Source organism: Eriocheir sinensis, chromosome 48, assembly GCF_024679095.1.
Source record: "Eriocheir sinensis breed Jianghai 21 chromosome 48, ASM2467909v1, whole genome shotgun sequence".
Taxonomy (NCBI): domain Eukaryota; kingdom Metazoa; phylum Arthropoda; class Malacostraca; order Decapoda; family Varunidae; genus Eriocheir; species Eriocheir sinensis.
This window is the reverse complement of record NC_066556.1, coordinates 9,604,719-9,627,996: the sequence shown is the minus strand read 5'-3', so window position 1 is coordinate 9,627,996 and position 23,278 is coordinate 9,604,719. Positions and strand designations below refer to the sequence as shown.

General features: G+C 41.3%; 1 protein-coding gene across 2 annotated transcripts in view; it reads right to left on the bottom strand.

Moving 5' to 3' along the window:
- Positions 1-6,665: 6,665 nt before the first annotated feature.
- Positions 6,666-23,278, bottom strand: part of LOC126981570 (ubiquitin carboxyl-terminal hydrolase 24-like) — a 41,067-nt gene continuing 24,454 nt past the window's right edge. For both annotated transcript variants that reach the window (XM_050832970.1, XM_050832971.1), the window contains exons 31-45: positions 23,013-23,154; positions 21,896-22,015; positions 20,766-20,983; positions 20,437-20,547; positions 20,091-20,233; positions 19,682-19,829; positions 18,378-18,612; positions 15,651-15,916; positions 14,059-14,224; positions 13,623-13,809; positions 13,178-13,395; positions 9,060-9,125; positions 8,780-8,870; positions 8,423-8,670; positions 6,666-7,563 (exon numbers count right to left, since the gene is read on the bottom strand). In XM_050832970.1, the coding sequence (XP_050688927.1) occupies positions 7,411-7,563; positions 8,423-8,670; positions 8,780-8,870; positions 9,060-9,125; positions 13,178-13,395; positions 13,623-13,809; positions 14,059-14,224; positions 15,651-15,916; positions 18,378-18,612; positions 19,682-19,829; positions 20,091-20,233; positions 20,437-20,547; positions 20,766-20,983; positions 21,896-22,015; positions 23,013-23,154 (2,512 nt within the window). In that variant the 3' untranslated portion in view covers positions 6,666-7,410. The remainder of the gene's footprint in view (positions 7,564-8,422; positions 8,671-8,779; positions 8,871-9,059; positions 9,126-13,177; positions 13,396-13,622; positions 13,810-14,058; positions 14,225-15,650; positions 15,917-18,377; positions 18,613-19,681; positions 19,830-20,090; positions 20,234-20,436; positions 20,548-20,765; positions 20,984-21,895; positions 22,016-23,012; positions 23,155-23,278) is intronic.

Genomic DNA, 23,278 nt, shown 5'->3' with positions numbered 1-23,278 from the left:
TTACACAACATATTGCAATTTGAATTCACTGCTGTGTTCAGTGAGTAAAGATGCTTCATAAGTTATGAATAAACAAAAAAATAGCAGCTGTTTTTACCCGTATCCAGGGACCATTTGGTGAAAACAATACCCGTCGTTTGAGGGTTAATCATCATATTCTTTGAGGCTTTGGAGCAAGAAGTATTAAGTGGTGGAACTGTATAAATATGATATTTTACAGTGAAACTGAGGTAGAACGAAGTTTCTCAAACACCTCAAAACATGTGTCAGGCAATCTGCAAGCAATGGAGATGTCACTCTGGAGCAGAGCGAGATTCTCAGTGTAGTGATGGTTTGCCACCTTGACCAATGAAGATTAGGAAAACAGAAAGGTTGTGGGCTGCTGTGTCTAAAAATCATAAGTAGGCTATAGAGTAGACTAATTTGTTGGGGACAGATTCAAGAACAGCTATCATGCAAATGATTCTGGTTTGAAATTTCTAATGACAAAAGCTCTGAAAAGGAAGAGACTTTACCATAATCATAAAACTGTGATACTCCCAATCACAAGTATTGTCTTTCGCTGTATATCATGTCCTGAGAATAATGAATAAACCCTTTTTAAAGATGTCTCAAATAGGAAACTTTTTGGTTAATGTATACATAAATTTTAACTGCTTCTTTACCAGTTTAATAAACAGCCATGTGTTAAACATCAGGCAAAAGAACAGCAATAGTATGATTATATCTTGGCCAAATTTTTTAAATACAGTAATACCTCGGTTTACAAATGCCTTAGCTTATAAGTGTTTTGATTTACGAGTAAAAAAAATCACTAAAAATGCCTTGGCTTATGAGCAGTGACTTGCTGTACGAGCATTCTGTTTGCACAAGCCGAAGATGTGAGCATGGGTTACCTTTGTTCGCCGCAAGATGAGAGCACTCAGAGCAGAAAATCTGGTTATGGGATCTAAAGCTGGTGTCACACTGGGCCTTTTCCCTCCAACCGTGTTTGTGGTAGGCGCAACCAGCAACTCCAACTTTTCTGGGTGTGCGTTATGCACAACCAAGGTCAGTTGCCTGTATCCATAACGTAAACAAACCAATTGCCCTGTAACGACAGTAAGGCTGCAACAGTAAGGGCTGCTGTGGCTTGTAGTGTCGGTACTCAAATCATGGACTTGTTGCTTCTGTACAATCATGGCTTCAAAAATGGGAAGACTGAGTGTTTACCCAAACCAACAACTCGCTCCTGGTTGGGCATACAGGAAACCGCGGATGTTCCTAGTTCCAATGGTTGGAGGGAAACGCCCAGTATGACACCAGAAACGGTCTCCACCTCCCCTTAAACCACGCCACTTATCCTCCACCCAATATCCAATCTACAAAGATTGAGCGAGCAGGGGACAAGGAGCGCAGAGCCCCGCCTAACACAGGGAATCGTTCATCTCCATTAGGAAGGTATTCTGCTATGGCTTTATTGCGGTACGATGCATCAGGCAGGTGAGCAGCCTAAGCAGCTCAAGTTGCCCGACTTTTTCGAGCCGAATAGCAGGGGGGTAGGGGCGGAATCACGCTGCGCTCCCCGGCAATCACACCACAGAAAATCGACTATGAGCTTTTCGATCATGGCCTGCCATAGAGGCAGCGGCAGAGTACTGCATGGTTTCATCTAGCCATACTCATAATATGGTATGCCCCATGGCTTTGAAGCAGTCAGTCTGCACCAAGGGGTGAAATGCGCACGATTAACGTACTCCGGGCACTGAGAAAGGGGACTAACAGCGTCGTCACAGCTAGCACTCACGGCAATCACCCCCTGGCTTATCAGTCCTGCTACACCTTGGGGGGGTCTGTTACTTGGTATTCGGCAATTAGGCGCGACAGCCTCGAGCTGCTATCCCATTGCTGGGGTGCCTAGCCCTGTCTTCACAGGCAGCAGCTAATGTTCCCCTGCCTGACCAATCACAGCAGCAGGGCCTGGACCCAACCCAGAGAAGCCCAGGTATTTGTGACAGATTAACCGCTGAAGCCTGCACCATCGTGTTAACCACGTAGGCTTTCTTGCAGACCCAGCACCGCCACACGAAGCTTTTTACGGGTCCAGTTTTACAAATCTGGAAGGCTGACGCTCTGTGCTGTTCTTCGATGCACGTCCGTGGCTTTATCGCTGCATAGCTACCATAAGGTAACCTCGACGACTACGAGCACCACAGACTTTACCACATGGGTTGTCCAGAAGGCGAGCCAGAGCGATACCCGAAGTGGTCCGGGCCAACAACGGGCATTGAGAGCTCAGAGCACGCCTCCACAAAGGGCGCCCATGCAGGCATCCCAGGGCGCTACCCTATACGCCCAGCGTGAGCCCACAGGCCCACAAGTAGCTGGGCAAATACGCCAGGCCCCTCCCACCCTGGATGTGAGTGGGAAGGATAACTGAAGAGGCGATGCAACCTGGCGCACCCGCTTTTGCGGGTGCGTTGCCCTTTCGAGCCAGGGGGGCAGGTAACCCCCTGCGCAGTGTGTCCAGCAGGACCACGGTGGCCAGTCACCAGAGTAACCACGTGTTCTAGCCAGCACCGCACCACTCAGACCAGCTGGCCCACGGGACTCTCAAACCCCTGCGGGCCCCTTTACTTGCCTTACTGCAAGCATGGGTTAAACCTTCTTTCACAAGTCAGACCGAGGGCGGTACTTATCAGCATTTCTTACTCCCCCCCCCACTCCCACAGGAGTGTTGGGCGATCTGCAATCCAGTCTGAGATTCAGGCAGGCAACAAGGCTTAAGCTTGGGCACACACTGTGCGCTCCGTTAACAGTCCTTTGACACTCCTGCCATTTAAACCTGCGCTGCCTTGACTCTCGTCACTTCGATATGGTCTGCAGCGCTCGGCAGGAACATTGACGTGTCTCAGTACTGCAGGGCATACAGCTTTCCTGTGAACTTTCACACTAAGAGGCCAAAAACCATGCTGCGTGCAAGCTGGGGCGCACCTTACAGGCGATCAAGCTGAGCGCGCTCGGCTACCCTAAGAGAGTCATAGTTACTCCCGCCAGTCAGTCTGCATTGTACACTCGCAGAGGTAGAACCGGCCACTTGTATCCGCTTACGTATGTGCTCTAGTGTGCGATCTTTGTTTTCAGTACTATATTATTACTATATTATTTATATATTATACTATGTTATTTATTTTATTTATCATTTCTATTTATTACTAAAATTACTTTTATTCAGTATAAAATAACATGTAAAATGATTTTTTGTTAATATCTATTGGGATATGGTTAATGGGATTCACATTCATTTAAATGGGAAAATTCGTTTTGGTTTACAAGTTTTTTGGTTTGTGAGCAAAATTCCGGAACGAATTAAACTCGTAAACCGAGGTATGACTGTAATTATAACTGCATGTGACAGAGCTTTCTGATGATAAGAAAGATACATATGGACAGTGAATATGTAACTCATTTTCAATAAATCTAACATAGTTCTGAATCATTTTATAAAAATCGTTGCTGCCGACAATACCTTCATGGATTAAGTGAAGTATGGACAGTTGCACAAATCAACCACAAAGTGATATGAGGACCCACATGAGGAGCGGGGTAGGTAACAAAAGTTCCCAAAATTGAGATAATGCCATAGAGCACTATTTTGACCCTTCCGTAACATACAAACATGTCACTTACCCCAAACACTACAGATAATAAGGTCAAAATCCCTCTGAAAACATACAGTGCAGTCGCATTCCCAATTCAAGTCACCCGGACCACGAGAGAGGGGAGATTTTTTTATTTTTTTTATTTTTGGGGGGCCTATTGCACCAGTAGACTTTCTTGGTGGGGCCTGTTGGTCAGTCTTTGCTCATAATTATGCAGGCAAGTGTTTTATAGTGGCACTCTCTTGCTTGGCTCATGCTGCCCCCAGAGCTCATCACTGATCCTCTTTAGAGAGTTTATCTAGAGTCTGGGTTGATAGGTGATTTTCAGGACAGCATGTGGGTAATCTTAGGCCAGATGGCATTGACTGAAAATTGTCAACTTGTAGCAGCAGGCAGGACTGGAACCTGGGTCCTCCAGGACACCGCACACCCAGGCTGACCACTTAGCCACTGCCTCCCTAAAACTGCCACCATAACACACATCTATACCCTACTATTACCACTCAAAATCAGGTTTTGGGTTATGTGTAACACTAATAACATTACTGAAACATTATTGTGATGCTGTTTTGTGTTACTTTCATCACCAGGGTTACCAGTGCATTTTAATAATTACCAGTCTGTTACTTGACAGACAGCCATAGCAGACTATTACTTTTCTCTTACCACCCTGTTTCAGTTTCGGGTTATAAAAAAACATTACAGTAATGAAAATTTGTGCTTTGCACTACATTTGGGACAGAAAATAAATAATATAATTTTCATACCATCAATACTTTTTAATAATTACATTAATGTAAGTAGTAATTTTTCATGTTACATTAATCAAATGTGCCTTGATCAATCAATCAATCAATTGGGGCACACACTGGGGGGCGCTTTGCCTCGCCCACCCTATGATGCCAAGCCCGAGGGTCCCTCCGGGCGAGTCTCAATGCAGGCCCCCTTCCTATCCTGAGTACCTTACAGCAGAATGGTGCAACCTCAACCACAAATGGCAGCAGTTGGCTGGAGATGCCCATAGGTACCCCCTTGAGATGGAAGCCGTTGCTCATGCTGGACCAGTAGAAGGTGTATACCCCCTTGCTGATCTTGCCACTGCCAGGCCTTCTTGTCTCAAGAGAGTGCCACTATGTCCATCCTCAGCTTTCTGAGCTCATTTGATAGGTAGAACAGTCAATCATTGTCTGAGAGGCTCTGGACATTCCAGGAGCCCACACGCAGAGACCTCCAAAGGTTAACCCCGGGCCTGGTTCTGCGGGTTAGCGCATCCTCTGCACCACCCCGGCCACCCCCAAAACAAAAAGAGGGGCTAGGGGGCCCTTCCTCCTTCGAGGGGCAGGGGTCCCATTGACTTTGCCCTGCACCCGTCACTGACGGCAGGCTCCCCGGATGCAGATGCATCGTGGAACCCTGCCATGCAGCCAGGCCCCCCAGAAAGACTGGATCGGGGTCGAGGCTCGCACCAAGACCCCGAACTTTATATCTTGTTTTTGGCTGGGATAAAGTTTTTTTATTGGGGGAAGGGATGCAAGCCCCTCCCCCAATCAGCCCAGATCAGGGGCTGAACTGACCGCTCACCAAAGGGCAGGGACGCAGGACCCATGGGAGGATTAATCCCCCGGTGCCTTGATGCAAGCTTTAAAACAGAAAAATGAAGCCTTTAGCCTAAATAACAACACAAGTACCAGTGTTCAAAGTTTCTAAAAATTTCAAATGCAATTTGCAGCATTCCTATAAATTGCTTACCCCACTTCTCCACGCAGGGGTTCATATGACTTTGATGATGAGAAATATTTCAGAAGCCAAAGAGACAAAACTGCTTCTCTCTCTTCTAGTTATGAAAGTCCCCACACATGCTGACATGTGTCAGAATTGTTCTCCTGATGGCAGTTCCCTAATAAGCCACCATAAGGAAGCAGGTTTTTTTCTTGGCCTCAGGGTCTTCCTGGTGCCATCCCTTCTACACAAGGGATATGAGACTATGCAAGGCAGGGGCATCCACTACCTTGAGCTGAGACAAGCCAGCCACATACCTTTGGCTCCTCAAGTTAACAAACCTAGTCATGAAATAATCAAGATATACAATTAACCATTTCTGATTATCACTATACACTGGCTCATCTAAACGTGCGGTTGTGGGTGGGGTCAACCTAAAGGTTCCCCTTGTACAGCGTTGCCACGTGTCTCCCAGCCCGCGATGAAGAAATGTTCTAACATAAGTAAAACCATGGCAAATGTGATCAGCAAATATATATACACATTTAATTTTAGTATTATAATGTATGAAAGAACAGTTACCTTATTATGGATAAGATATTTATAAGCATATAAAGAAACGTGGCATACACATTTTACAGTGGTGCTAAAAAAATGCTATACTTATTATTGAGTTTCCCTTTCGTTTTGGGATGGGTAAGTAGTTTCACAATTACGTTTAGATTATATCGTGAAGGAATGTACATTAAAATAAACTGACATAAGTAAGAAAAAAATACATTCAAATCCTCGTGGCCGTAACGCCACAAAAAGAGAGTTAAAAGTGGAGTTAAAAGCGTGGCACCGCTGTACTCTTGGATTATTCCTCACATGGCACCTTTGAACTTCACATTTAGCTGAGCCAAAGTACAGATGCATATTTATCCTAAGGGAATGAGTGGATGATAGGCATCTCCACCAACCACCTATTGAGCGAGATTTCATACTATACAGAGGAGCAAGCAAAACGAAAAAATAAGACATCAAAGGCCTTGACAACTTAATACATGTAAAAGAAACACTTACTTGCTCAGACACGTTTTCCCCTTCCATTGAGTGCTGAATATCATGGGCTAACACATTCCAGTTTTTGACAAGTGCTTCATCATCTGAAACTAAAATGCATAAATGAACAATGAAAGTAGACATTATTTTTTTCTTGGCCATGTTTTCAGGTACTCACACTACAGACAGTACATAAACAGTGGATGTGGAATATTTAGATTTGCTGCTTAGTCTAAGAAAAAGGGCATTAGATATGATACAGTTCGTTTATAACTTTATTACGACCAACAGACTTGTAAAGTGGGGACTGCCTGGAGTAAAAAATTTATATCTGTACAATGAAAATCTTCAATAACTGTACTGAAGATTTACTCTACAAAGTTGTATTACTATCTGTAATAAATCTTTTAAAATAAAAAGAAATTTTTACTAAGGAGAAATCCTTTGTCTCTTACCTCCAAGTAAATGGGCGAGAATTCACAAGAGAACATAATAAAAGTAGTAGACCCTGCCTCAAGTTAACATCTCCATGAACTGCAAACTTAGTATGACAATGTGGTGCACTTAACCATATTCTAATCAAACAAATTATGGCACTTATGGTATCAACAATGGTTGTTTTGAACAACCAGATTGCAGACTGAAACTACTGATGTTCAAGGGCTTGTAGCAGTGGATCTCTAAAAGAAAAAAATCAAAACCCTCTCATCAATTACTGATAAAAATACTTTTTTTTAAAATTACAACAAATTCATCAATATACAAATTAAGAATAAATAGATGTAGAGTCACTGATTTACCTAGAGAGAATTTCTTGTTCATAAATCAAGCAACACCTGACAACAAAGAATTATTTTTTTTATTTTTCACAATTAAAACTCTAGTATTCGTAGGCATCCTCTTCATTTTCTGAGTCTAAAAATCTGGAAGTTTTGGGACACTGTTTTGTCTTGGAAGACAGTAATGAAGGAAACTGTATCCAGGGACTCTTCTTCTGTGGTGCGGATCAAGGGTCAATGTTGTCCAGATCCTGTGATGGGGAGTTTTCATGCTCTGACACACTCTCCTTTATGTCTCCCAGCTCGGAGGTCTCACAGTCAATCTCCATCTCTGACGACTCCATCTCACTAAGAAGAGCAGTAGCCTCCTCCAGTGTTAACTGAAACAACATATTGCAAACAAAAATAATTACTGACACAATCCCCTGCACTTGCTATTCAAACCTCCAATTCATAACAAAATCATCATCATTTTAACCCGTGGGCTTCGGCTATGGGAAAGCAGAGAAGTGGCTGAGAAACGGCAACATTACACTGCATTTTGAGACTAAGAAAAGAGCATGGAACGTATACCAGAGTTCTCCTCTCACAACCATAAAGCCGTAAAAAATATTTACTTATACTCAAGCTCCATTCTTTTTGGGTGGTGTTTGTTACAAAATAAAGAGTCTCGTGACACGTGGCATCTAGCCGAGAGTCGCTTGTTGTCTACTTTAGAGAATTTGACAAGTAATTACTGTATGGATAGCTAATTCAGTCTGCCATGAACTTTCTGCACCACCTATGACAAATAAGCCCACCTCAAGATCAATCACCCACCACAATGACCAAGGGTATGCATGGTGGGTTACTCTATGCCGCCACCGCCTACAATCAGCTCGAATTAGGTGTTTTGAGCTGAGCCCCAAACGGGGTCTGCCATTTCAGCGGACCGACTCGCGGGAGCCCCAAAATGGGTCCTCCGACGCTGCCAAGTTAAGGTAATAAAAGGTACAAGCGGTATTTCACATCCTCTAACATATCCCTTCCAAGTGATAATCCACTTCAGCTTTTTTTCATGACCTTATTCCCTTTGATTTACTACAACATATTCCCTTTCCTCCACTATCATCACTTTAACCTTAACATGCAATATAGTGTCACCTTTTCCAGCAACACGATTAGGTTACTTTCCTTATAGTGCTTTTATTCACTATTACATCCTTCATTCATGGCCTCATTAAGTACCACAGAACTTACCTGAGCACTTGTTGTGCGCTGGAAGTTCTTTGTGTTTGAATCTTCATTACTGAGACCCATGGCTGCTGAGAGAGTGGCAGAGTGGTCATCCATCTTCTCTCTGAGCCACTCCACAGACCACTGCCACCGAGCCTGTGTCCTAGTTAGATGGTCTCGAGCGACTGGACACCTGGCTGACAGTGCCACCACAAGTTTGATGCACTGGTATGCTCGTCTGCTGTCACAATCCTTGTTTACACCAACCATGTCTGTGGGATATGTTGAATAATGTTACAGCACATTCCTCATTGCTATCTCTTAAATCCTTCAAAAGGATGAGATAATAGTCATTCCACTCAGTCTTTTGACAGTACTCACCTAAGAGGCCCATTACATTCTCAGACCCTCCATTCACAAACCCTTCCAAGATAGCAGTGGTGCGGCTCGGCTGCAGAGAATCACTCACACTCTGATGGATGAAATTTACAATTTAGAAGATGAAATAAATGGGAAGAACACATCAACAAATGAAATGGATTTTCGTATACTAATATGCAATAACAGGGAAGAAATTCATATATTTCAATACCTATTAGAAAAAAGAAGATAAAAAGAACTAACATTATATCAAACTGAACACAAGAATAATCATAATCACCAAAATTTCCATGATGAGCGATGAAAGTTCTTTCAGTATGTTTGAGGGAGGCTTAGAATACTCAGTCTGAAAATTCAGACAACCATAAGAAAATGTTTCTTTTTGTGGTGACAAGTATAAAACTAAATCCACCGATATTGCATGCCCACTGAAAATAGATAAATTGTATATTACATGACAGAAGCTAGGTTTATATATGGGCCGACAAGTAAGGGGCCAAAAACCACAAGTACAACTTGATAAAAGTGTACTTTTTTGACAAGTCAACATGCTATAAATTTTCAACCAATAAAGATGTTCACATCATGCAAGTGGTGGCTTATAGGTCTGTTGGAGCTGCTTTAGCTCATATTGAATGTCCCAATTATCATCATTTAAAAAAGAATGCTTAAAAAGTGCTTTCTTCAGAAGGATACTGTTTGCAGTTCAACTGCTAGGGATCAATGAGTTAAGATATTTATTAAATGGAAGCAGTAATGAATAATGACCATAAGAGAATGTCAAAAGATTACACTGGGTTACAAAAAAAAAAAAGTAAGTTGTCTAAGCTTTGTCAACTGATTTAGGACAAATTTGCACCATTGAATCCGAAAATGACACCCGTTTCTCTTGATCAGGTCAGGTTTTTGTGCTAATTTGATTTTTTTTCAAATCCGATCTTATAACTAAATTGATTACATTTTTGTGACATTTTCGGTTGATTTTTGTTAACCCTCTCACACACCGTAAGTTTCCAATAACTTCCTGTTCCACTCACCATGCATTTCTCAGGCCCAACCGTCCTTTTTTTGCCGCCGCGATACTCTACAATCCCTGACATATTTTACCCTCACAGATAAATCGAACCCCAATAAATTTGGTATCAATGGCTTCATAAAGAAAATAAACAATACAAACTCGTTTCAAGTCTCAGTATAGAGTATTGTAAACAATAAATCCTAAGTACCAACGCTTCCCTAGATGGCTAGCTCGAAATTTTGTGGGCCAACTTTTTTAGCCGATAACAAGTTTTGAAGCAGAATTTAGTGAGGATTCTTATGGTATCCTCAAAATCCTCATCATCTATTAGTTCCCGAGTTACACCAAAAAAACTGTATTTTTTCCAAGGTGACCGACCCCTCCTCCCTCCACTCCTCCTCATCTATGCTCCTTAGAAAGGTTGCCATATGTTACCATTAAGAAACTTATCCTAACAAATGACGCTCCCAAATTTGACGCACTTTCCCCCTAAAACTTAATTTTTAATCAATTTTTTAAACTTTTACAACGCGTTTCGCGTCATCGTGCGCCAGGACCTTTTTACCCTTGATGACGCGAAACGCGTCATCGTGCGCGAGAGGGCTAGTATTTCTCGTCCAAAATGGGTTTTTAAGATAAAAAATCGTTTTCTAACATAACTCATTAATTAAATGTTACAAAAATTGATAAGTATACATTGAATAGTAGACACTGATAAAGGTAAGTACATGTACAATCGTGGGACACAAGTGATGACACACTGTCCACTGAGTTTCGTTCACCGGCCCTGACTTTAACGTATACACACCGCATGGAAGGAGGCTAATGTTCAGATATGTCACTACATATACACTCTCCATAATTTATCAGATATGAATTTGTCAGTTGTGCACACTGATAACAACTTTTAAATTCGCGGATGAAAATGTCTCTTTACATTTCCTTCAAATCTAGTCAGGAACAGCTAAAGTTGTTTACAACGCTCTTATGCATTTGAATTAATGTTGTATTCATTCCTGCAACGTCCTCGCTAAGAAAATACGAAGAAAACATTGATAACGTGCACAACAATTCTGATATGGTTTAAAAATATGTAATAATACCACCGTTTAACTCTCGCTTGACAATGTTATGCAATGACATCATCGACCATTCCAGCCGGCGCATTTGAGAAACTAGTAGGCTATTATGAATTGAAATGAATTACAAAGCTATTATTTTGCATTTGAGAATACTAAGCGATTCGTTTGCATTTATGAAACTAGGCTATTACTTTGCATTTACGAATACTAAGTTATTATTATGCATTTAAGAAAACTAGGCTATTACTTTGCATTTACGAATACTAAGTTATTATTATGCATTTAAGAAAACTAGGCTATTATTTTGCAGTGACTTTTTTTCTTAAGAGAAATTAATCTCTCTCTCTCTCTCTCTCTCTCTCTCTCTCTCTCTCTCTCTCTCTCTCTCCAGAATGCACACTGACAACCAAAGCTAAGCAAGTATTTAGCTAATGGAATGCAGAAAATCTTATTACAGATCGTGCACTAGTGGAAACAAGAGCATTCATAACAGATTTTTTAAGGAAACATAATCGTCGTGCAGTTGATGCTCACAATTTCGTAAGAAAAATCCTTAAATAATATCTCTCACACCCACACACACTCACACACTTTGTTATGCAATGACGTCATCGACCATTCCAGCCGGCGCATTTGAGAAACTAGTAGGCTATTATGAATTGAAATGAATTACAAAGCTATTATTTTGCATTTGAGAATACTAAGCGATTCGTTTGCATTTATGAAACACTCACACACAGGGGGGGGTGGGGAGATTGCTCCCTCTTGCACGAGGGAGCACGGGCCTTTGCCAAAGGCGGCCCGTAGCAGGGAGCCGACAGACCGACTCCATCGGCGATCGAAATCCAGCCGACCAAGTCAGTCTGTCGACGAGGACTGGAGTGTCTCTTCTCACACACAGACACACATACGTCTTATATAACTCGAATGCAGCTCAGCTGGATAGTTGCCGTCTTTCGATAGCGGTGTCCAAAACATTTTGGAAACTGTGACGACACTTGTGTCCCACGACTGTACATTGGATATTAGGTCATCATTGTTCAAAATTCAGGGCATGAACTTCCGTTTCTTCGAACTCCTAGAATGCTCAGTGGTAGGGATGTCTCTCTTCAGAGTCCAACAGTAATCAGCCATCATGACTGCATCCCAGCATCCCTGATACCTGGTCTCCATCTCTTTCATGCCCTGATGGAATCTCTCCCCCTGCATGTCGCTCATTGATCCCAGATTCTCAGGAAACCAATCCATATGTGAGAATAAGTAATGCATTTTGATGCTCATGTTGCGTCCGAGGTTTCTGAAAGCAGTCAGCATATTGGTGACAAGTTCTGCATAGTTCCTGGCCTTCTTGTTGCCAATAAAGTTCTTCACGACAAGAACAAAAGCCTTCCACGCTTCCAGTTCCACTTCACTCATTGAGTTTTCAAGCTCTGGATCTCTGATGAGCTGACGGAGTTGAGGACCGTCAAAGATGCCAGCTTTCAACTTCTTCATGGTCAATCCTGGAAAAGCGTGGCACAAGTAAGTGTAGCAGCCACCATCATTGTCCAGAGCTTTGGTGAACTGTTTGATCAAGCTGAGCTTGATGTGCAGCGGTGGGAAGAGTATCCTGTCTCTGTCCACCAGAGGGTTGTTTATGATGTTCCTTGCTCTGCAAGGCACCAATTCCTCCCGTACAAGCCAGTCCTTCTTTGTGTAATGCTGAGCTTTGTCCCAACTATCCCACGTGCACAGAAAGCACGGGTACTTGGTGAACCCGGACTGTTGTCCCAACAAAATACAAAAAATACCAGTTAGTAAAAAATTGGTGCATATAAACTCTTCAGAATTCATTTATTTAAAGAAATAAGAAAGAATTTTGCCTCATATAAATAGAAAATACCCGTACGAGTAAAAAAAAAAGTAAAAAATGTCATGTGGCGATAGATAAAAAAGTTGACCTGATTGAGCAAAACCAATGTGATTTTTGGATTCAGCACATCAAAATTGTCCTAAGTCAGCTAAAAAAAACTTAGACGATAAATTTGTTGTTGGCCAGTGTTATCATAGTTTGCATTAAAGCTAAATATTGGGTATTTCCAATAACTTAACAAGGTGCATGCACCAAAATGTGTTACTAATCATGAAAGCAATAATCTTCATTGTTAAATGTGCAATTTTGGTTTAGCTACATGTTCATAATAAAACTTAAATAATTAAATAAATAAGTAGCAGATCACTGTTAGATGACAAGTGGACACATAATGATGAACTAATTAATAGATTGTTATATTGAAAATGACAGGACAGAGCACACACCATAACTGCTGTTAACAAGGCCTTGGTGAATGATGAATTTTCCGTTGCTGCCACAGTGAGTGCTGCCGTCAGTTGTGGGATGCTACCGTTGATCTCCTTGTGTGCTAACACCACTTCTTTGAGCCACCGAGGTTGTTCCGCTCCATACACCACCTGGGCCACCTCTACTGGCATCGTCAATTTGGCCTCACCTTCACTCTTCTGGCTGCCAGATGACTCTGCAGAGGTTTTGTGTGCTCTCTTTTAATGGCTATTGGCTACTGGTGTTATGTGGCTCTGTTCTAATCAGTAACGTAAGTGAATGAGAACACTTAATATAAAGAATGATGATACATCACCAATTGCTCATGCACATAGGCAGAAGATATCTGTGGTGGTTTATGAGATGCTTAAACATTCAGTAAAGCTACTTATCTAACCTTAGTGTCATCGTATGGAATATTACCTGTTGTCCGGTGAGGAGTCATGTCACAGGCAGTAATTATGGTCCCAATGATGGAATGCACAGGACCAAACTCTTGAGCCTGCATGGGGGCCCAGCGCCTCTTCTCAAGGTCAGATGGACCAAGCAGAAAGTTAATGAGACTTGAAAATCCACCAAGGGAAAGGAACTGCTGACAGTGACTTACACCCTGAAATAAAAAGAATTTTGGAAGTTATTAAATTGTGTAGTGATTAGGACTTATATGATTTTATTTCTATATTCAGCATTAACTGAAAGCCCCTAAAATGTTGCATGAGTGACACGGCAGCTTGAAGAATGCCTGAAAGACACTGGTTGATATTTCCTAGAATCATTAACAAGTCAGTAATGTAGCAATCTGATGACCAACTAAACTATAATATACAATGGGTATGGAATTAAGTAAACCTGTATTTACCTGCTGGCAGTAATTGTACAGAAGGGAAAAGTACTGGAATGACGTCTTGATGGCTGAAGACACCTCAGAGGCAAGGAGAGATAATAGATGTTTCATCACAACTTGCAGTGACTCAACATTTTTGCAGTGCTCAAACTCAGCCTTGAATATGGAGTCCAACAAGTTGCTGTTAAAGAAGAGTTACACTGTTACCAAGGACACCTTTACAAGCGTGGAGCACAAGTAATGATGATTTCTACAATTCTATTTGTATTCTGCAGGGACTAAAATATTGTAAGATTTTTTTTTTTACAGTAAAGGCAGCAGCTAAAAAAAAAATAATAATCACTGCCCCCATAATAGTGTATAGCTGAGTGGCCAAAAGAAAGGTCAATATAGGGAGGATAGGTGTCTCAATACTCTCCTCTTGAAAGAGGTCAAGTTATAAGCAGGAGGAAATACAGACAAAGGAAGGCTGTTCCAGAATTTACCAGTGAAGGGGATGAAAGAATGGAGATGCTGAAAACTCTTGCATAAGGGATTTGGACAATATAGCTTGCAACATGGCAGTGGAATTTAAGAGATAAAATACTATTAGTAAGTGGAGGGGAGTTGATGAGATGAAGAGCCTTTGACTGCACTCTGTCCAAGAGAACTGTATGTGTGGAACCCACACACATGAGATGCATACTCCATACGAGGGTAGACAAGACAAGTATATAGATAGCATCTGGGAGGAAGAAAAGAACTGGCAGTGACGAATCAGAACACCCAACCTTAAGGAAGCTGATTAAGTAAAAGAGAAGATAACATTATGAGGTTTCCAGCTGAGATTTGGAGTTAAGGATAGACCGAGAATGTTTATTGTAGAAGAAAATGAGAGCTGAATGTTATCAAAGAATAGGGGATAGGTGTTTAGAAGATTATGTTGCGTTGACAGGTGGAGAAACTGAGTTTTTGAGGCGTTGAAGGACTATATTTTGTCTGCATGAACAGCCTACTAAGTTACATAAAGTTTACCAAGAATGTGATGGGGGCTGTGGGTAAAATAGCAACTTTGAGTGAAGGAAGTATCTCTAATTTTAACCCCTTCAACACGAGGACGCATATACTGCTTCCTTGCGTGCCCCGTACCACATCCGAGGACGTGCATACTGCGTCCTGGCTTGCTTTAGCCAATAAACGAGTTATTTTATCTATATTTATGCTTTCATCTCAAAATTATCAATTAATTTATGTTTCTTTATGTGCACCATTTAATTCTGCATGTTTTCATATATAATACATGATGATTACGTTGAGTTTATGGCTGAAAACTTGTAATATTCAATAGCGACATTTAAATTTTAGCGCATGCGGCGATCCCGGATACAGCGCGGGGCGCTGTTTTGGCCCAGCTGTAGTGAGTTTCATTATGTGCGCCATTTAATTCTGCATGTTTTCATTTATAACACATGATGATTATGTTGAGTTTATAGCTGAAAACTTGTTATATTCAATAGTGACAATTGAAATTTAGCGCGCGCGGCGATCACGGATACGGCGCGGGGCACCGTTTGGGCCCGGCCATAGTGAAGGGGTTAAAATGATGACAGAAAATATCCACAACCAACCTGAAGTGTCCTCGAGTCATTTTGTCGGGTGCCTCCAGCAGCAGTGGCTGGATGTGTGCTGCGCCGTCCTCACTGGAGAAATACTTGACACACCAGCTGCATGCCTCCTTGGAGTGCTGCACCCACGAGTTGAGGAGCTGCACCCACAGGGTCACCATCGCTTCCTCCTTGTCCTTGATGCGGAGGTAGGTGTTCAGCAGGAAATTCATACCCAAATATACAACTTGGATGGCAATGGGAGCTGGAACGTCATACTGGCCATTCCCCTGAAAGCAAATGGTGCCTCAAACATCTTTAAATACAGTAAACCCTTGATATAATGGACTAATTGGAGGGAACTTAGTCCGTTATAAGCAGTGGAAAATTAAAAATACGTATAATAATACCGACGAACCTAATAAACGAAGGGATGTTTTTTTGTTTTTTTTAGTGTGTATGTTGTCTGCACATTGTCTGTATAGCCACACAGCACACTTGGTGACGCACTGAGGCTGCCAGGTTGGCAGTGGGGCCCTACGGGGGTGGGGCATATTTTTTACGGTTATGGGTATAATTTTACAAGTTCCCCTATCTTGCACTGGCAGAAGGAACAGTATTTTTTTGTTGTTGTTGTTTAGTTTAGATAATTTTTGGTGTTATGAAATAATCTGGTAACTATTTCTGTCACAAATCATTAAGTCACTAAATGATTGCCTTTTATATGCCTGTTGTGCACAAGCCACCGTCCGCCACCGCAGCTGCACAATAGCTCGCAGAGAGAGGTTCAACTTGCTACTGTTTCTATATTTCACTCACTGCTCACAAAGATCACAAGTGGACAAACTAGAACAAAACCAGGCAAATGAATGCTTTTACTGCTGAGTAGTCCTCCAGTGCACATACTAGGGTTGATTGAAGATCTGAGCAGCATGTGGGTAATCTTCCGCCACTCAGTGATGACTTGAAAAATCAGCGTGTTTTGGTGGGACTTGAACCTAGGTCCACTGGCTCACCACGCCCACAGGCTGACCACTCGGCCACCACCTCCACATTGGTGTGAGATTACTGAACCTATAGCATTCATATAAAAGCAGGTTTGCGGCACTGTAACTTCACTGAGGCATGAAAATGGAAATCCAACTTTAATTGGGTTTTCTCAGAACTAGGTATAAATAAATATAAAATTCCTGCACTCTTATTCTTGGTATGTCATTAATATAACTTAGGGATTTATACCTTCAACTACAAAGGAAAAAACATGTGACAGATTTTCTTGAAGGTCATTTTTTTTCCATTTTATGTAGAAACTTTTATAACTGTAGTAAACCTTCAGTACAACGGACTAATTGGGGGGAACTTAGCCCATTAATGCCGAAAGTCCGTTAGATGCATCAGAAATTTTAAAATACGTATACTGTAATAACACTGATGAACCTACTAGACGTAACTATATAGATTTTCATTGTGAAAGTTGTCTGCACGTTGTCTGATTAGCCACACAGCACACTCGGCAACAGACAGCGAGGCACTGAGGCTCGCAGGTTGGCAGTGGGACCTTGTGGGGGAGCTGTACTGTTACGGGTATGATACGAGAATGAGACATGTACTAAGCAAAGTCCCCAATTTAGTAGCGATTTCTGTTCCCAAACATTTGCTCGTAGTAAAGCGGATTATTAACCTGAGCGAGTTTTCCCATTTAATTCCATTATAGACATTGATATGCATTCCTGTGTGCTCTCCAAAAGTTCACTCATTTCAAAATCAAACCTTCAAAATAACAGAAGAGAATACCTGAACAACTTAGAATCATATAAACTTGTTAAATTTGGAAAAAATCAGAAACTAATAAATTAATATCGTATATACTTACATGATAACAGTGCTTTAAATTTTGGCGATGGTGTATGTGTGTCAGCTGTAGTATGCATGTGGAAGAGGCACCATGTTAAACATTACTGTACTGGTGTGCTGGTGGCCGCCTGTCACCATGGCAACCAAAGGCACGGAGCACTGCCATTCTCCCCAACGTTCGTAAATATCATAATACGTTACTCTAAACACTTTACCAACACTAACAAACACTTGGCTATTATCCATTACATTTATGTCCTGGATTGATGCACGAGACTTTCTTCTAGTATAAATACGGTCTTCATTTGAATGGGAACCACAAGGAGGAAAATATTTCATCAGGTGGGCTAAAAAAGACTACTGTAATCAAAGGATGGGAGAGCAGATAAAGGGAGAAGGGCGAGATGGCTAGCAAATGCAATCGCCGTTACCGGGCAAAGTCGATTCAAAACCTATTCTCAGTTGGTCCCCATGAATTTCTGACCCTCTCACCTTGTTCATTATATCCAAAATCCATTAAAAGCAGGTCCGTTGTACCGACGGCTTACTGTATTCAAATTTTCAAAAAGTGAAAATCAAGTAAATGAAAACAGATATTGAAAAAGAAATCACATATGTTTGTTAGGATGATGGAAAAGTATCATGTGCAGAGTAAGAAAAAAATCAGTGAACAAATGACAAAGAACCAGCAAGTCAATTAAAAAAACTAATCAAGATTGTAGGTGCAATTTAAAGCTTCCCTTAAGTTATATAAATGCATTGCTATCAGCCCCATTTTACTAGTTAGGGGAGGTTATATACATAAAAGCTTTATCAGCATGAAAGGTGAAAAAAAGATGCTTAGTTAAAGTTTCCTTGCTGAATGACTACATGCTGCAGGTGTCATGTTTTACTCACTGAATTGGCAGAGCATATTTGCTGAATGAAGTTGTAGTAATCTTGAGAGAAGACGTCACGGTTCTTGAGGAAGGTGAGGTTTTCGTAAGTGATGGAGGACATGATCCGTGGAGGCATATACTCTCGGAACATCCCTTGCTTTTCCCCTTGCTGCAGGAGCTGACTTAGCTCACACAGGCTGGAGCGAGCTCTTTTCTCACTTGTAGTTGCACTGATTGAGAAGCTCTTCTTGGCACTGCCAAAAGAAGCAAAGAATATTTCAAACCTTCAACCCCATTAAACCGCAAATGTTTTTCTCAGGAGATCCCCCCATGGCACAGAAGTCAGAGGAAAATACTCTTTGAAACTGAGAAAAGTCATATAAGATGTTTTATAGAAAATTTTCTGGTGCACCCTGCTGTGAACTCCGTTTCTTTCTAGGTTGTCGCATTTGGCTGGAATTCCAAGATTCCCAAAATATTCCAACTTTTTACTGGTGCGACATACAGGAAAATTTATTGAAGAAAAGTTGCTCATTTTATCATGATGGAGTCTGAAAAGTATAGTTTATAATCTTTGACCTGGAAATTTACTGCCTACAGAGAGCCAGAGTTGTGGTGAAACTCAAAAATTAGTTTTGGTTAAGTTTTGTATTTGTTTTCATTCTGGAATGAATCTCATTGAATAAAAGTTGTAGAAAATCATCCGTATAACTCAACTGTGAAATCAGATTATTATTTGGACTGACCGTTTGGCTGGAATTCCATTATTCCTAAAAAAATCCAACTTCTGCTTCCCACTCCTCTGAACACTCCTGTGAACAAGATATTGGTTCATCTAGAACATCACGTATATAAGTGGAGGTGTCAAGACTACGCTCAGCATGAACACAATGAGCAGAAACTAAAGGAAGACCGCCGAAACAGATCGGCTGAGGGAACATAATCGCTCTGCAGACGTCATGATGCATAGGCAGGAACTGTAGGCTATTTTTAGCACAGAGCGGTGGTCTTTCCATGGTAAGGGACAAAAGAGGTGCCAGTTAGTCAGTTAGCATCAACAGAGACATAGTTACGCACACCCTTCAAATTCCAGATAGCTTCTCGCTCTCCGGCGATGGCATCATGCTCGTTGCCCACATCTGAAAGAATTATATGACGCCAGCGGCATAATTGTCATTAAGGAGTTAAACACCTTCACGTACATGACTTTGCCCTATTCAACTACTTACTGATCGATCTAACAACTCATAAAGCAACTAAATGGAACACCATGCATCCATCAACATGACTATCAATAATTTTATGAGACACTGCACTCCTCACCTGCTGGTGGATGCCCTGAAGGAGCGTGAGGTCACACCCACCCGAGGGGTTTTAGGTGTCTTTGGGGTAGACAATCTGTCATCCAGGCTGTCATACACAAGCATGTAGGCATTCCAGTACCGGAGACGGTCCTCTGGGAGAGGGTTGGCTGAAACAAAAAATAATAATAACTGAAGGGAGATCACAGCCATGACTCTGTTAGGCTTCATACAGAGAAGAGCCCTATTAAACTTATACCTTAGTCTCCTCAAAAATTAAAAACAGAGGTAACAGACAGTAATGCACTCAGGCTGTTCCACTTAAATAAAAACTTACACACCAAAAAATAATGCACTGGTAACCAATATCAGGAATACATGCATAACATTCACAAGGTCCTCCAGCAAAACCATCTAAAAACCTTACTTACAGGAGTCATACGAGACCTTGGCTTTGTAAGTTCCCCCAAAACACTCTTGCTCAAGGAGAGCATCGCACATGTCCACCTCCTCCACCGTGGTGTCATTGAATTTGAACCAGCGGCCTTTGTTTGGATTTGTTAAGGAATCTCCCCTGGAAAAAAGTAAAAATAGGATTTATGAAAGCACTGCTGTCCATATAACTACCACTCATGTCACTGACTGTAAATGTACAAAGTAAATGTTGTCAGTTTTCATTCTGTGATAATGCTGACAAAGTATTTCACTCACAAATGAAGGAAAGTGTTCAGCCAGAAATCTGCCACAATGTTACATACAACCTGCAGCACACCATACCTGCGGTCTTTGATGTAGGAGTAGTAGTGTCCTGCACTGGCTTGACCGCTGTGCACAATGACACCAACAAGTTCGTAGATGGCTCCTTTGTGCCTTAGCCTGGTATTAATTCTGCCGAGGAAGACATAGAAAAGCCACACTAAGTTTCTAAATGAGTAACACTGAAGAGGCTAGGATACAGATATCCTACAAGGAAAGATATAAAAAATAGAATTTTAAATACAATGAATTCTTGTGCTAAAGAAAAAATCTGAAGTACAAGTAGACACATTTACAGGTATATACATATTCCAACAGAGTGAAGAGACACAAGCCCTTGCCAGCCATACCTTGGTGTGTGGGTGGAAGTGATGCCAGACTTCCTGGTCTTGATGGGCGAGTGTGTTGAGGAAGAAGTGGAGGTGACTGACAGGTTCATGGAGGAGTCTGAGTCCTTGAGGTCTGGGGATGGGGTGGTGCCTCTGCTCCCACTGCCACTACTTGACTCTTCCTCCTGTTCCGCCAGGCCTTCAGCTGTGTAGTTCCCCATGTCCAGCACCCAGGGAAACTAGCAGAAGAGAATGTTTACCTTTACCACGGTGACCTAGTGCCCATGCTTAGCCCTGTGCCTTGGGTGTCTGATTTTATTTTAGGATTTTTTTTTCCTTGCAAGGACATAGTTTTTCCTACTTTCTTCTATTTCATTAACCTCTGGATCAACTTACATTCATAAAATTTTAAAACTTTTCTTTTAACCCTCTCGCGCACAATGACGCATTTTGCATCATCAAGGGTAAAAGGTCCTGGCGCACGATGACGCAAAATGCGTCATAAACTTTGAAAAAATTATTAAAAGTTAAGTTTTTTTGTTTCGGGAAAGTCATTTGTTGGGATAAGTTTCTTAATGGTAAAATATGGCAACCTTTCTAAGGAGCGTAGATGAGGAGCTTTAAGCGATTTTTAGTTTTAATCCTACTCTGACGGGAGAGGAAAAAAGTACAGTTTTCTCAGAATAACTCAGGAACTAATAGGCGTATGAGGATTTTGAGGATACCATAAGAATCCTCACGAAATTCTGCTTCAAAACATATATTCAGCTAAAAAAGTTGGCCCACAAAATTTCGAGCTAGCGAGTGGGGAAGAGTTGGTACTTAGGATTTGTTGTCTACAATACTCTATATGGAGACTTGAAACAAGTCTGTATTGTTTATATATCATATTTTTCTCTATTTTTATTAGCGCATGTTCTAGTACAAGTCTTTATGAAGCCACTGATACAAAATTTATTGGGGTACGATATATCTGTGAGGGTAAAATACAAACAGGAATGTAGAGTATCGCAGCGGCAAAAAAAGGCCGGTCAGGCCTGAGAAATGCATGGCGAGTGGAATAGAAACTTATTGGAAACTTACAGTGCACTAGAGGGTTAATATCTATAATATCAAGAGTAACACATAACATCATTATTACACAAACTCACTTTAAAATAGTCATCAAACTTGAGAGCTCTTGAAGCTTCCCAGTCATATCCAAACCTCTTCAGCTGTATTACTAGGACTGGAGGAAGTGTTTTAATGCATGTTCTTATAACTGCAGTTCTCTGAAAATAACAGCAGCAGCATATTAGTACTGTTGTGTATATATAAAATTGTACATACAGTCCATCCTTGTCATTTGTGTTATTAGTTAGTCATACAACTAGACTGCAAATTTCTAAATTTCTATGAAAAAAATCATACTATATGCATTGAAGAAAATTAATATTACTAACCAACCAGGAGTAATCCCTGAGAAACTCCACTTGTCACATCCCTCCACAAGGAGCAATTCATATTCCCACAAAATACAAGGATGAACCATATTGTGTTACTGAAACTGTCATTTACACAATATTTAAAAGCTAATCTATACATTTGTACTATTTTTTTTTTTTTTTTTTATATATTTTTTTTTTTTTTTTACATCAAAGGATGCATTGCAGTTCAAGGGCAACAAAGAGTACAAAAATCAAAAGCCCGCTACTCGCCGCTCCCACAAAAGTAAAAATTAATAGTAGCCAAAGGAGAGGTCAATTCTGGGTGGAGAGGTGTCTTGATACACTCTTCTTGAAAGAGGTCCAGTCATAGGCAGGAGGAAATACAGACGAAGGAAGACTGTTCCAGAGTTTACCAGTGAAGGGGACGAAAGAATGGAGATGCTGGTTAACTTTTGCATAAGGGCTTTGGACAGTACAGGGATGAGCATGAGTAGAAAGTAGTGTGCAGCGGGGCCACGGGAGGGGGAGGGGAGGCATGCAGTTAGCAAGTTCAGAGGAGCAGTCAGCATGAAAATATCGCTAGAAGATAAAAAGATAAGCAACATGGCGGCGGAATTTAAGAGGTAGAAGGCTGTCAATAAGAGGAGGAGAGCTGATGAGACGAAGAGCCTTAGACTCCACTCTGTCCAGAAGAGCTGTGTGAAATACTTTAATATGATGAATACTTCAAGCATCCCTTTCCTGATGAACCCACAGTTGCATGGCTGTGGTAATCAGGCTAAATCTTACAAAACTAAATGCTACAAAGAGGAATGCTTAACAAGAGGTCAGCAGTTCAAACCTTTAGATTACACTTCTCACAGTAGTAGGCATTGTCCCCCTCCAACAACTCCCCCTTGACAAACTGGTCCAGTGAGTCCTGAAGGTCATGGCATTTGGTAACAGTCAGGTTAAGGGCAAGAAATGGCTCTTCTCTCTCGTACCTGTCAAAGAGGGATTTTGTAAGGCCTGTGTTTGAGAGAAATAACAAATGTGCAAGTTTATTAAGGCCAGGTTTGGAAAATTTCAGTCAGGTGGCTTCCCTTGATGCAGCAGAACAACGTAAGC